At 35.8% G+C, this 15,600-nt stretch overlaps 1 protein-coding gene across 3 annotated transcripts; it reads right to left on the bottom strand.

The window, feature by feature from the left end:
• Window positions 1-35: 35 nt before the first annotated feature.
• Window positions 36-11,734, bottom strand: LOC131158151 (protein argonaute PNH1-like). Of its 3 annotated transcripts, XM_058112804.1 has the most exons (23): window positions 11,006-11,734; window positions 10,352-10,722; window positions 9,983-10,191; window positions 9,702-9,848; window positions 9,455-9,588; window positions 9,212-9,321; window positions 8,181-8,287; window positions 7,957-8,095; window positions 7,758-7,874; window positions 7,380-7,487; window positions 7,226-7,297; window positions 7,000-7,122; window positions 6,661-6,820; window positions 2,418-2,539; window positions 2,167-2,304; window positions 1,947-2,089; window positions 1,713-1,775; window positions 1,503-1,566; window positions 1,289-1,424; window positions 1,023-1,096; window positions 749-843; window positions 632-663; window positions 36-509 (listed from the first exon to the last, which is right to left on the bottom strand). In XM_058112804.1, the coding sequence occupies exons 2-23, from the start codon at window positions 10,718-10,720 to the stop codon at window positions 349-351; spliced, it is 2,823 nt and encodes a 940-aa protein (XP_057968787.1). In that variant the 5' UTR covers window positions 10,721-10,722; window positions 11,006-11,734; the 3' UTR covers window positions 36-348. The 3 variants fall into 3 exon arrangements, with proteins under 3 accessions (XP_057968787.1, XP_057968786.1, XP_057968785.1); XM_058112803.1 differs by having other exon boundaries at window positions 10,352-11,007; XM_058112802.1 differs by lacking the exon at window positions 11,006-11,734 and having other exon boundaries at window positions 9,702-9,851; window positions 10,352-10,785.
• Between the last annotated feature and the right edge of the window lie 3,866 nt (window positions 11,735-15,600).

The following is a 15,600-nucleotide window of genomic DNA, read 5'->3' as shown; positions in this document are numbered from 1 at the left end:
GAATTGAAATAGAAAAGTCAGCGGCGGAGAGGCTGTGAACCATGAAAGAGCATTAGTTATCAGCTTCATCAAATACATACATCTGATGGTTAGCATTAGAGTCTCATCAATTCCATCAATTGTACATACCTGATGGGTTAAAAGTTTGCTAGCCCTGCCTTTGTGCTCTACATTTCAAACTCCTATCAAACACTCGACAAGCATGCTAGGTACACTTTACAAAATTTCTAATGCACCATTTCTCATTCTCTCACTACATATAAACACAGCTGCCATGTACAATTTTCTCCATATTTTTGTTATGTTCTTTCCCTGTGATTTTTATCTTCCTTTCAAAATCTATTTCCCCTAGCAGTAGAACATCACATTCTTCACCTTCTCTTTCAATGCTGGCAGGGGCCGGACACACGATCCATGCGCACAACACATTTTAGAATCCTTATGCACATCTGGTTCCATGTAGAATCGAGCTCGGTATGCAGCCAGATGGGCATAATATGCAGGAGGCACTGCATACAAAAGAGAATAAATTTCTTAGACTTTGCTGTCATATATATCGAAACACATCAATTGCAAACTGGGTCCTATTTTGCATATAATTATCCATGTGAGAAATGAACTAGAAGATTACCTACTGAAACAGAGCGAGTGCACCGAGCATAACTGCAGCAAAATCATCAACCAGGTTATATCATTGTAATATAAAACACTGCATGAGCGAGAGCAGTGAGGAAACTGAATTTCTTACGTGTAACAGAGGTTGTTTGTCAAAGATTGGATCTCATCGGCTCTAAAATTGTTCTCGTCCCAGAGAACATGATAATGAGCAGGTCGACTGGTACCCTGCAAAAAACATGGATTCCAATTTAAACAAATGTTTAACAAGCCAATATTTTACAGTAAAAACTTATTTAAAGCTTGCAAACAAATGATTAGAACATTTTGGCCTGATATCAGAACTTGTGCGATAGATAAAATGAATCATCACCTCCCTAGTATTTCATACGAATCAAAAACTATACCTGAATTCCTGCATGGCTGCAAAGATAAAAATCAAACTCTGTTGGATGACATATCTTAGAGTCAACAACGGTACCTGCAAGCAGAAACTTCAAGGTCATTAATATCTAAAAGAAACAATCACATGATCAACAGAGAGGAATGGCAAAACATGTGGGCTTATTATCTATTTATTTTTGCTATGGTGGTCAACCCAGCTCCCTTGTGGCCTTTTTACTGTGATCACAAGCACAAAACTCAGTAGCAGCCATAAGTGAAAATTGATTGCCTGGTAAGATATTCCCGCTCTTGTCCATACTACTTCTATCATTGTGGTCGACTGCGAAGAGTCTCGTGTGATGTCGCTTTTGAACCACAACAAATGTTACTGGAGGTTGATAACTTGCCTCCAGTGATGCACAAGCCTAGACACAGATAATAGATACTTCAGCACTGGAAAAAACATACTTTAACAGGACAAGCAAATTAGGTGCTAACTTCACCTTACGAATGGCATCAAGTTCATATAATAAAACCTGGTAGAACTGCCCTTCACTCACACCATCTCTACAAAGATTAGAAAAGATGCCATTAGAAAAATGAAGCAATTTTTGGTATACTTGAGCCTCACAAGCTATTTGAGGCCCATCTATACACTTGAACCATTAATCTATAAAGAAATAAATGTGTGAAAATGCTGATCGCATAACAACCTGTAAAATATTATCCTCAGTGGTTTTTGTCCGGTGGCCTTCTTAAATGAGAGCAAGAGTTCCCTGCAGTATGAGCCATGGATTGAATAAATCTATTTATATGGGAGATATGAACAGAGTCAATCCGCTAACAAGAGTAAATAAATCAATTCAATGATATGCAAATTGGACATATGCAGGGTGTAACCTCATACACAAAATTCATACTATATTGAAGTAGCCTCAAATATCCACCTGATCATTCCTCCTGTCATGGTACCCTGCTTAGGATCTTGCCAAGTTTTGAACAAATCTTGAATAAGCTCTTGGCGATGAGCTTGAGCACACACCAGCCCAGCATACTTTGTGACCTCCGGCCAGTCTTGGGAGGCTACAACCTGTGCAGAAAAACAATCAGTACAAGCTCAAACAACAATCCAGAGCGATATACAATACAGAGAGTTGACATCCTTACAGCAGCAATTGATGGACTAGAGTCCTCTATTGACTCCGGATGGGTTACATCAGCTCCAAATATAATCGTTGGAATATCACTAACCAAAGGAATTCTCCAACTTAAAGCATCCAAAAGCACAGTATTCCTTCCTCCCATCTTTATAAGAAAAATAAATCCATATCCGAGCTTAGAAAAATAAAATGAATGTATATATTATATATTAAAACTGTGGTATTTTAAAGTGTAGAACCATAACAGTTCTGAAAAACCTTGACATTGATCTTAAGTGCCACATTTGCAAGGTACCGTCTGCTAGTCTTGGTGACATATTTTGTAAGGCAGCACTGAGAAATCAACCCCAGATCCGTTTCACAAATTCTTTTCAGATCACCTGAACTCGGAGCATGTTGTTTCTAGTCAGTTATAAATCACTGGTCTGATTCGCACAAAACTATGCGAATATAGAATTTTACACCTCTTATCCTAATAATTTGCATAATGCAGAAAACACATCTACCCAATGTTTGGTACGCTATAATGGAATGAAATGAGAATGGAATAGAGTGAAAATTGAAATGGCAAATATGTAGAATTGCAAAGATCAATTTCATTATGTTCCATTCCATTCTTACATGCAGATTCTACTCTTCATCTTCAAAAAACACAGAAAAAATAATTTTGACCTTTTTTAGCCCGAACTAATTTGAAGGCCATGTGTGAATTTGCAGTTATTAATGAACACGCACGGTCAATTTGCATAAACCGAGGTTAGATGTATGTCAAACAGTAGGAAATATTAGCATGGGCTTGTAATGGTCAATGATCCACATTCTCTTTTTTATATCAAGTCAACTTTATTTGTAGGTTTACAATTAGTGTGGTCCTATATGCGCACCATGATGGGTATAATTTGCATTATAAACATATAAATATAAAAGGAGGTCTGTGGCACTTCCTGCTATCAACCCTTAATGTATTGTAGTTTCCCATCAAACTATAGTTTTGAGAAAATGAAAGAGAGTAGTCTGCTCCCCACACATTCGAACTCTCTCAAAGCCACATAGCGAGAGAACATGCCAATGGATTCGTTGATACCAGATAAATGTATTTTTTTGAGTTGATTTTATTATTTTATTTTAAGGCATATCAATGCAAAGTTATTTTACAATTTGGTGTCAAGACAATGGGTTGTATGCAGTACAAATGGTACGAACTTCCATTTTTCTTAAAACTAAATCGACAAATAAAGTAATAAACCATATAATCATTGTTTATGCTCTTCAGGTTGAATCTCGATGATAATATTTATGAGATTGAATGGGTTTGAGAAGGATTGTTGCAAGTGCAATATTTTAAAGTGAAAATTGCTGTTGAATTTATGGTTTTCCTTCAGTTTCTGAATTAAATTCCACAATTCTATAATTGACCATTCTGTACTAATATATGGGAGTTGTAAATCAAATTTGGAACATAAATCATGAAAAAAATTGAGAAAAATAATGGAAAAATGAAGCAGACTCATTTTGCAAGAAACTGTGTCAAAATTGACCACATGCGGTCCATGCATGTGCAGCCTGGGTTTTGTTGTTTCGGAGTGCGTCATCAGTAGTCCACTCACCCAGGTCTCTCTGTTGGGGCCCACAGTGGGCCAGGATCAGTTACAATATTTTATTACTACATTTTCTAATATTTAAATTCATGGTTTGATTGTTGGAAACAATTCTTGCATTGGTGTTATGCTCATAAGAGAATGTCATATTGTAGACATTAATAGAAATAACCTTTTTGTTGAATTTGATTCTTGACATAATAGAAATTTCTGGCAATCCAGTATACAATTCACAATCACAGGTGAAGTCAAAGATATGATTAGTTGTGTTACTTGTGTACTGGTCTATTATCGACTCAATTAAGCATGGTCATATCATGTATATTTTACATGTCAATAAAAATTTTTCACTGGTTTACAGTAGCACTAAGAGTCCTTATTTACAGTTCTTAGTGAAGATAAAGAGAGCTAATTGGGTATTATATATTCGAGAGCTTGAAATACCTTGTTGGTATTGGCTTTCGAGAATATAATACATGATTGTGCTACTTCATCTTGTGGAGGGGTTCCATTGCCTGTTGTATTCCGAGACCTTTAGGCGAGATTGTGGACTATAAATCGAATTAATAACAACTAATTCAATTGTGAGGAGGGTTAATTAATAGTACAATTTTGTTATTACATGTGTAGTGATTAGAAAATTTGATTATTTTCAATTGTCTTATCTTTGCAACTTTGTGCCATCAAGACTTTAACTGAAACCAATTTGGAAGACTGAATTGAACATTGGCATAGCTTTAAGAGTTGATGATCCTGTAGAGCCTACTAAGACTGCTTCTACTAATGATAGGGTTTATTATGGAAAAAGGAAGCACTTCAATAGAGTATGTCTAATGCCCATGAAGCAATCTATGGAGAAGACCATAAGGCAGAGTTCACCTGCAACTGAAAATTAAAGTTGTTGCTGACTAGTTTACTAGGGTTTAATTTTTATTTTTTTATTTTTATATGGATAACGGACAAGTTTACTAAGTTTGACAAAGCTAAAAAAAAGAGATTTATATGAAGCTATTGACTTCCACTAGCTATGATGCTATTGATGAAGGTATGTAAGTATATCATCAAGCTCAAATGCTATTTTAATTAGCTTAATGACAAAAGTGACATCAGAAGAGAGTTTTCTTAAACTAGAAGAGAGCCTTTTAGAGTTTTCTTGAACTAGGAGATAGATTTTTTAGTTCAATAAATCTTAAAATCTCTTGCATCATAGTTTTCATGCTCTTAAAACATCTTATGATGCTCAAAAGGAGCAATGGAGCTTGAGATATGGCGCCATTTTTCAAGAGGAAGTGATCTCGTAAGGGTAGAGCTTAACATCATTACTTATAGTGCTGCCGGTGGGAGAAAAAAATTGTTCAGGGCTGCAAGAACAACTATTTAGCTAGGCGAAAAGGAAAATTAGTAAAGTGTGTAATTCAATTCCTATCCTAACCTTAGGCAAGAACAAGTCAATTTTCGGTAATTTATGAATTGATATGAAAATACCCCTCAAGCACTAGTTCATTTTAAGTCCAACGTTGTTGGTTTCTCATAGTTAATGCTTTGGTACTCATGCTATAATTCACATAAAAATTTCAGAAGTAGCCAGATCCAGTAAAAGAGAGTTGAAAATCAGCACGGGGAAGAAAGTCAAAGTAAAGGTGGAGCAAATTGGAGTTGTTAGGCTTTAGTTGATTTCTAGTCATATTTTGGATTTTAACTTAAGTACCCTCCATAAGGAGGAATTTGATTTCTATTTCTCTACTAGATATGGTTAATGGAAAGTTAATGTTGAATTATAATCCAGTTGTGGTTGAACCTGTTATTCTTTGTGATTGATTAAATAAAGTTATTTAAATCCTTTGTTGTTAATTCCATTGTGGTTGAATTTGTATTTTGACATGTAGGATATCAATACACTTCACTATGATTATGTGCACAGTGGGTTACGGTATATATGATTTCATTTGGACCTGTTGTATTGAGAACTGCTTGCATATATTTCATATTCCAAGCTGTAGCCACATGTCGTGTAATTTAATCTAGAGAATTCCATTTAGAAGAATGAGAATGTTAAAATTTTCAGTTATTGATGGACTAACATAATTGATCTTTTATTAAACTCAGATTAACCATGTTTGGTGGATTTTGATTTGTGATTTTATCTACGCCTATTTAGACTTGTTTCTTAGTTACCTTTGTTTGGATTTGTTGTCCTGGTTTGGTTGGTTGTTGATGTTGTTTTTGGGAGGGTTTTAATTTCATTATCTGTAATCTCCCTTTTGCTTGTCTTGTAACCACGGTATTCCTCCGCCAAAAGTGAGGGCATATCAATAAATAAAAGAGGTGCCGCCCTCTTTTAGTAAAAAAAAAAAAGGATTGCATGAATGTAGAATATTGTGAGTATTAGCCTAGGCCTATAATGGTCAGTTATTATCATCCTTCCAATATCCAGCCAAATGTATGTCTGGGGTTCACGATTAGTGTGGCTGTGGGGGCATTGTATGTACGCAACTAATGATAGATAGAGTTTGCATTGAGTTGCATAGAAATGCGAGAGGTCCCTAGCCCAACCTACATCTCATGTTTCCCATCAAACCATAAGTTTGAGAACAGAGAAGAGGGCAGTCTGCTTTTCATACAACTCTCAAAGCCCCAAACCAAACCAATGACACATATAAATGGATACATTGATACCAGGTATTAATATTTTCTTATATTTATTTTTTTAGTTTAGTGTTCATATGCCTTTCGTTTGAAAGCAAGAATTGGAATTAAGGTTATTGCAAACCCATTTTATCAGTCAATGGTTTAATATACCCAAGAAAAAAGGTGACAAAGTGAAGCTCTACAAGACTACAACCTTACAAAGGTAGTGCATAATAATATTAAGTAGACAGTTAGTTGCTATAGAAACCACATACCATACAACGAGCCATTGTTGTCCGGGAGAATGGCAATGAGTAACTCCAAATCTTTCCCTTCAAGTTTGTTTGCAGCAGTATTATATACATGCTTCAAGGCCTTCTTTACCTGATCTGGTCGAGCTGAATAAATTGGAATTACAGGTTCGTGGTTGAACTCCTAAGATGAAATGTGAATAAACAACATGAATAATTAGCTTGTAAATACATCAAGAAATTAAGAGGAATATTGAAGTCGAAAATAGTTTAGTTTATTGGAATGCTATGGTGATCCTAGAAAAATATAAAAGACAATCAAAACTTGCACCAGTTAGGTATGATCAGATGGGGATAGATTACCATGCCAGTGACTTGGCACATCTGGATCAATTGATGGCAAAAACCACGAACGGTACTCTCTTGGACACTTCGTGAGAAGTTAATACAAGCCCAATAGGTTACAGTGCTTCCGTTTATGACTTTCTACATTATAACAATGAAAATTAACTTTTAGATTGAAGAAACTCGCATCTAATATTGAAGATGTCAGGAGAAACCATATGATGCTTTTCTGTATAAAAATTACCTTGTTCATCATATTCCACTGACCGACTTCAGGCAAATATACTTTTTCTTTTCCAGTATCATGGTATTTCAGCTATTTCAAACAAAACAATGAACAAAATATAAATAATCCTCAGATCAAATCTCATCATATAAACATGAATTTGAGGAATTACCCAGGGGGCTGGAAGAACTCGAGCCTGAACTGATGCAAGCCTGTCATCTATGCTGATGCTAAACTCCTTTGCATAAGGATCTTGTGCATATCCATTCTGGTTAATAGTCTGATAGATATAGTGAAAACCATCATTATGAACACAAAGGTTTTTGGTTTCATGAATTTGTGCTAGCTTTGAAAAAAAAAAGGAGGTTATCTTTTGGCAATTAATAAGTATATGACCATATAAAGGAAAGAGGGATGGATTGTTATCACTCCAAAGTTTCAATTAGAACCAAGCATTAAGCAAATAAATAATTTGTATTTTTATTTAACTTCCAAATTATTCAGCATGTAGGTGAGGCACCAGAAAATTGTAGGAATCGGACATCTGAACCTGCAAAATATCTGTTTCTTGTTCATGGGGTCTTTGGCATGTAACTTTCAGCAATGAAGTTATCTGCTTTTCATTTAGCCCCTTGGTGTATCTCTGTCCCTCGACTATCTTGCAAGCCTGGAGCAACATCTAAAAACTTATTATAATGGACTAAATTTGCTGCAAGAAAAAAGTTGAAGAAATATTGGGCAAAGCTTACCTCCATTGGTAAATAGTTCACCTTTCTTTGGTTTCCCACTTGGAGACAAGGTAGGTGGGAATGCTGAATGGTGAATCCATACATTTCTTGAAAGTACTCAACAACTGATTTCATGTTCATTTTCTCATCAACTGGGAAACTGATGCAAGGAGAAAAAAGAAAATATAATTTTAGAGAGGGGAAACTCCATAACCAAAAGAATGTCATATGGAAAGTGTAACTACATTAGTTCCCTAGTGGGCTGCGATGTCAACCCAGAAATCCGATATTTTCTCCGCACATTTCCTCTGTGTGTAACTTCAACTTTGACACCCCGAAGGGCTCTCTTAACCTGCTCAACATTGATGCAACAGTCACTTGATAATAGCTTATTGAATTCTCGCTCCTGATTTAATATGCAGAATGTGACATATATATTATTTAGCCCACCAGTACAGTTTAGCTTTTTACTGCTAAAGAATTGGATAACTAATAATACACATATGGGATATGCTGCAACATACATGTTATGTGAATCTCACACGACAGTGAGAAGAAATGTACTGTTTTTCACTTAATAGTGATGGCCATTAAAGATCGAGTTAAAATGGAAAGGGTGAAAAAGAAAATGAAGACTTAAAAACATCCAAAAGCAATTGCCTAGAACCAAAAAACAAAAAACAAGAACAAAAAAAAATTGAGAACTGACATGACTAATCTAGGCAGGTTACTCTAGTTCAACATTGGTTTGATAAAATTACGACAAACTATTTTGTGAATTACTTGGAAACCAAATCAATTTTGGTTTGATAAAAGTAAGGCAAACTGCAATTGTGATTAAATATTTGTGGTAACTTTGAATTGAAGTACATACTACATATCTTCTTTCCTTGTTAAGTTGATTCATGTAGTCATATATTATTCACATTTGTTTGTCCATTACACAAGCATGTGAATAAGTAAAATATTTCCTCTTCTACAGTATATGATGCTTAGTTTATGTACATATGTTTTTTAAAGTATTGTGTGATTACCATTACTTGCACAGGTAATGGCAAATCAACCTGAACGTGTTGCACCTCATTTGAAATACTGTAATACAATTAAAATGCTGTCATCATTTTTGTTGCCACCATTAAAAGCATCTCTATCACTTAAGACAATAAACTAAGAAGCGAGCATGTAAGTGTATGTGCTGTGTCTCTGCACACAAAGTAACATGGAAAAAAATTTTTGGAGTATGACCACTCAGTTTCCAAAACCTACTACACCATACCTTAACACGATCTGCATCTGACAATGGCCTTGAACAAATATCTTTACCCAAAATTTGGGCTACAAACTCCATAACTGGGAGTGGTTCGATGAATGCTGTTGTTGACATATCTGACAATAATAAAAAACCAAAAATATACATTTTATTTTTCAAAAAAGGGATAATCTTGTGCAACCATGACTGCCATGATATATAGCTTTTCTGACAGACAATAAGAACCAAATGGAGTTGAATCCCCATTACCAATATTCAGTGATAATCCCATCTGTGTAGGCCTTATACTTTGGTAGAAGCCACGCCACGACTGTAGGCCCCCCCCAAGCGGCTGTGGCCTTCTAAAATTTGGAGAGTAGAAGAATCTCCCAACAGAAATATACCTGAACGCATCAATAGTTGAAGTTAACAAACAGTTTATCTGAACATGCTGAGGGTAGCCCCAATTCAAACCCAAGAAGAAAAAGCGAAAGAAACTATAAGCATAGAGAGCGACCTTTGGGCTGCAAGTTCCCTCAACACAATATCAATGACCTTAAGTGCTTCTTGAGGGGTGTCAACTTGCTTCCCAGCTAGAAGCTCACGCAATTGGCACATACTAGCTATCGCAATGAACCTGATTCTCACTTTATATTCTCTTTCCCTGCTGATATGCAATTAGCTCAAACTTGATTAGAACTTCCTAGGATGCAACAAGAAATGCCAATAACGAATCCTAAATTCCATCAACAAATACATGGCCAAAAAAATAAGATGCAAGGGCAACGAGTCACCCACCTTGGGATGCCCATAAGCTCATCTTCATCCACTAAAGTTATGGTAAACTCTTTCGATGTAAAAGGCAACAATCCAGCAGTGTAAAGGGTTCTTTTTCCATCATAAACTGGAAGCCTCATCCCCAAATCAGTCTCTCTATGAAGTTTCACCAACTGGGTCATGATAGATTTGTTCAACTTACGAGAATTGACTTCAGGATTTATGGTGACCTGCACATAAACAAATTAAGAAAATTTGAAAATAAGCTTAAATTTAATCCCTGCCATTTCTTACCAACCCATAACAACAAAGAAGAAGAAGAAGGAGAAGAAGGAAAGAAATATCTACATAATAAACTATGGCATAGTTTATAGAGAGTCATCTTCTTACACTATACTGACTCAAGTCTGACATAGGTACTTCTGCGAGGAAATGGTTGGCTTTAACAATACATTTGGTCCCTAACTGGCCATAGCCAGGCCTGCGGTGGAACAAAAGATTGTTTTTGCTTGAAGCGGGGCAACCCATTTGTAAAAACTCAAGCTTTGTGTCCTGCAGCCTCCCCGCTTTGGTTCCCTTAGCTCGTCTCCTTGCCTTTCTCCTCCCCATGTCACTACTGCTCTTTTTTGCATCTTCCAATTTATCTTTGATATCGTGTGAGAATTGGGATGATGGCTGCTGAGTCATGTTATTCTGAATAGGCTTATTCCTGGAGGCTACACGCTTATGCTCAGGTTCTTTAATCTGCCTTTGAGGCATTTCTGCAAAGTACAGACAAACATTCTAAAGCAGGTCGATATCAACCCAGAGAAAGAGACAGAGAAACAGACATAAGAGCACATAGGATTTGGTTAAGAGACTCGATTAGGAGCAGGACAAAACAACGGCTTTAAGAGAAAAAATTGGGTTTAAATTAAGGGAATGGTGTAAAAGTTCACACGTTTTCTCTGAGAATCTTGGAGCATGAAGGATTAAAATTATGTTGAGACAAAAATGAAGATATGGGGAAAAGAGCGAGGGAGTAGCATGCCGATGGATGCCAACCTGAAAAGAAGCAAAACAGAGGAACCAAATCTCAGCTGGGTGCAGTCTCGGCAGCAGTACTGTTATTCTCTACCGAGGTTAAAGCCAAAAGCAACAGACATTACGTGCAAACATGCAAAAAAAGCAACATCCACGGCTCAAAGCTTCAAAATGCCAAAACACATTCCACCCCGATGCATCAATTTCTATAATCACAATAAACACAACATATTCACACAGACGTCAGCTACTACGGATTAGGTCATAATCAGAGGAAAAGAGCAACTTCCTGTGCCCTGTTTTTGGAAAAAAGCCATTTTGCAGTATTTTATTCTGGGATATCTGAAGAAAAAGATCCTGAGGATCATATTTTTAGCTAATTCGAAAAACCCATTAGGGAGGTGGACCCTATGGAAATGTTGAATGACTGGGTCTAGATGGGGGGCGGGGGTCTTGGTCAGGACTGCTTGTAAGATAGCACAATCCTTTTTTCAGCGACATAAAGGAGCTTTAACTCATCCCAAAGCTCAGAGCCGAACAGAGCAGAAATGGACAACACAGCAACAGCGAGTAGGGAAATCAGCGCCTAAAAGCAAATGATAATCTGAAACAATTTAGAGGCTATAAAGCAAGAAAGCAGATGGGCAAAAGAATAAAAAAAGATCAAATGTACCCATTCCTTTAATTAATGGAAATTTCATAAGCTGCTGATCATTTTCTCTGCCCCTGTAGTTTTCTCTGTTCTCCAATAACCAGACAGGGTATTAACTTGCTCTAGTTGCTATCCTTGTCAGTTTTTCTTTTTGTTTTGTTTTTTTATGCTTTTGTTTTTTGGGTACACTTCTTTTGGGGGGAGAGAGAAAGAGAGCTCAGCTGATAAATAAATTGTTGCAGAGAAGAGGTAAAATTTAAATAGGATGGCAATCGACCACGGCATGCATATTGGCATGGGATTCCCACAACACATAAGAGCACAATCACACATTCACACGTCTGGTTCCCTTCACAATATTACAGCCCCCAATATTGGAAGTATATGCAGCTAGAAAGGGTACCGGCTGCTATATATTATGTCCAATAGTGAAGGCAAACAACTATTTTTCAAGTGAGACCTTGTGGTATTTCGGCTAGCCACGTACTTAAGGATTTGACTCTTTTGAAAGGATATAAAATAGAAAATGAACCGAACAAAATATAAACTTTTTAAAAAATAAGATGTTTTGGATTCAATTACAAGATCACGAGAGAATTACAAGATCAGTCACGTTATTTTTCACTTTAGTACTATCTAGGATGGTTTGGTGATAAAAACCGAGGGTGAGGGAGAGAGAGGGTCACTCTCCCCATTGTGTAGTCTATAAGAGTGTTGCTTAGGATTACAAGATCAGTCACGTTATTTTTCACTTTAGTACTATCTAGGATGGTTTGGTGATAAAAACCGAGGGTGAGGGAGAGAGAGGGTCACTCTCCCCATTGTGTAGTCTATAAGAGTGTTGCTTAGGACTGGATTTCTTGCTGTTAATATTTCAAGATGGTGGGAGTAGTGTTTTCTAAACATTGGAATATATATATATATATATATATATATGTATGTATTAATATATTTTGTCTTTGACCTATTATCGTATTTGCCCCGAGCAGATGTAATGGGGATGTGGGTAGGTCGTCATGTCACGAGCAGATTTGAGTATTTTAATGAATTGAAATGAGAAGAGATGGCAATTTGGAGAGGGCACAAAGACGACAAAAAAAGAGGATAATCGCAGGAGGACGATAAAATGGTACACACAGTCCCCCACTCAAAACAGAGTCTCTCCAGATTCCAGGCATGTCCAAATTCCCTGTACCCAGCAGGACAATTCTGCCCCTGGGGCAGTCCAATTATTCATTTTGACCCACAAAACTAAGGTCAAAGGGTAAAAAAGACAATTCGCAATCAAAACCCTAAGAACAAGCACAAATATTGGTGCATGAGAAACATTTTAATTTTTTTTTATTTATAAAATGTGTGTACATGGTCTTATATAATCAAGGAGCTCCCTACAATTTCTAAAATTCTTCAGGATTTCCATTAACGTTTCAAAAAATTCAAGAATCTCACTAGAAATTTGTCAAAAAAAAAAAAAAAAAAAACACTATATTTTACAAAAAAAAGATAAAACACTTTTAAAGAAAAGTTCATAATTTTTGACAAATTTTATGAGAGATTTGTAATATTTTTAAAATCTCATAGGAGGTTAATGAGATTTTTAAAATCTTAAGAAAGACTAAACTTTAAAAGTTAGTTTGATATAATTGTAAAAAATTAACTAAAGAAAAAGAAAAATCAAAAACTTGAAAATTAGAAACCAACAACATGATCGGTTGACATTTATAAAATTAATATAAATTTAAAACTTAATTAAAAAATACTCATTTTAATCTTTAAATTAAATAATATTATAAAATATAATTAAAATAATAAAATTACAAATCACACACATCAAAAAATTACTTTAATAAAAAAAAATTATTATAATTATTTTACTTATTGTGCTACATATATATTTTTAATTATATTTAAATCATTTAACTTCGCAGATTTATGTGTATACAAATATAGTTAATTAACTAAATTATATTAAGCAATGGATGTGCAGTAACTGGAGGCAGCTGGGTAGATAGGTATAGGGTTTGAAGGGATAGGCGGCTGATCTGATATTGACGGCAATGCGGCCAGCTGCCTAATTCTCAGAGATCCATCCATCCATCCATATATATCCATCTGATCATCAGTATCTCCTAAAGATCTAAACCTGAGATCTGCAAATCTGACGAATTATCTAAAGATGGGTTTTGAAGATGATCTATCGCTGTTGCAATTCATGCAGGTGGCCGGTGCTCTCCTAATTAAGGGTCGATGATCGATTTATATACATGTATAAAGATAAAGTTTCGCCAAAAAAATATATACCAGTTCATATTAAAATTATACAACTTAATCACAAAATTAAAGGGGGTGCTGACCAGAAACACACCATAGAAGCAGTAGTAGACAGTCGCAGATGCAATAAAGTAATTATAAAAGCTAGGATAAAACAAAATCGATCTTCAACATCAACCTAACATTAATAATTCGCCTTCAAGAGTACTAGCTATATAATTACAAGGTTTAATTTTCTAAGTGAAACTAATTTCTGGAATCAACAAATTAAAAATGCCAGAAAGCTTAAACAATATATATATATATATACATACATATATTCTTGTGTGAAAAATCTTCATCATGTTCATGACAGAAAAGGAAAACGCACATGCAGAAAGCAATAGCGAAAGATGGAACCTGGAAATTAAGTCTTCGAGATGTGGAAAAGGAATGGATGCGTCTATCCGTCGCCGGAGCTAAGCAAGAATTTATGGATATATATATATATATATATATATATATATATATATATATGAAATCGAAGGAACGACGACGACCTGCAAATTGGTATATATATATATATATATATATATATATATATATTGTATGCTAGCTTTAGGAATATTGGGAACAGGAAATTATATATAAATTAATATGTATATGCATGCTTGGGGAATAACTCTTCAGTCCTAGCCTGGGAATTACATTAATGTATATAAACAAATACGATGTGGTGATTTAATAAACATTTGAAGCTAACTAGGAACAGTCGCAACCTTTAATTAAAAAAAAGTAAGCTTTAAACAAGACACAAAAGATGGAGCTAGCTAGCTTTTCAAGAATCACAGCGTGCTGCAGTGTGTGCACTGCGCGTTTATATATATATATATATATATAGAGAGAGAGAGAGAGAGAGAGAGAGAGAGAGAGAGAGAGAGAGAGAGGGAGAGAGAGAGAGAGAACTATAGGGTCATGCTTAGAGATTCCATACACGGGAGAGAATATATAGAGGAGGAGGAGGCGGAGGAGGGGAGTGGTGGGTCGTGGGGTGCAGTACTGTCGTCTCCCTTTCTTTATATCTCTGCAACTTTTAAAGCTTTCAGTGCGTTTCCTCGCTGGTGCCTGCAGCAGATTCCGGCAATATTTGCAGAGAGAGAGAGAGAGAGAGAGAGAGAGAGGTGGGGTTTGAAAAAGGAGTGGAGTGGAATGGAGGAGGTGAGCTCTGGCCTTCGAGACTTTTATATGTGCTCGATCTGTCCACGGCCACCCCTTTTTTCGTATTTTTCCTCTTTCACCCCCTTGGCATAAAAAAAAAACCAAAAAATTTTAAATAAAAATTAAGGATAAAAGACACTTACCTTCTATCTATACAAAAAAATATTATTAGACCAAGTGGTTAAAAGTCTTTCATTCCAACTGCCTTTTGATGACAACAATTCATTAACAGTTCTTTAAGATTACTAACTTTTTCCTTTAACTTGCGCAGAACATCTCCAAAGCAAACAAGTCTTAAACCAGCCAAAAGCAACATATGACATGATCACCAGAACTCGGCCACTCAACCAAAGCATTCATGGATCCTACATAGCAAGCACATGTTCTAAAGTTGAGTGTGAGAGTTAGAGAAATTGTTTCTGTAAACCTTTATGTATGGTGTGATTCAAAAGAACAAGCAAGAAATGGACAAATCACACACATATCACTATAACAC

The sequence above is a fragment of the Malania oleifera genome, chromosome 6 (assembly GCF_029873635.1).
Source record: "Malania oleifera isolate guangnan ecotype guangnan chromosome 6, ASM2987363v1, whole genome shotgun sequence".
Classification (NCBI taxonomy): Eukaryota; Viridiplantae; Streptophyta; class Magnoliopsida; order Santalales; family Ximeniaceae; genus Malania; species Malania oleifera.
The sequence above is the reverse complement of the archived record's forward strand: the minus strand, read 5'-3'. Positions and strand labels throughout refer to the sequence as shown.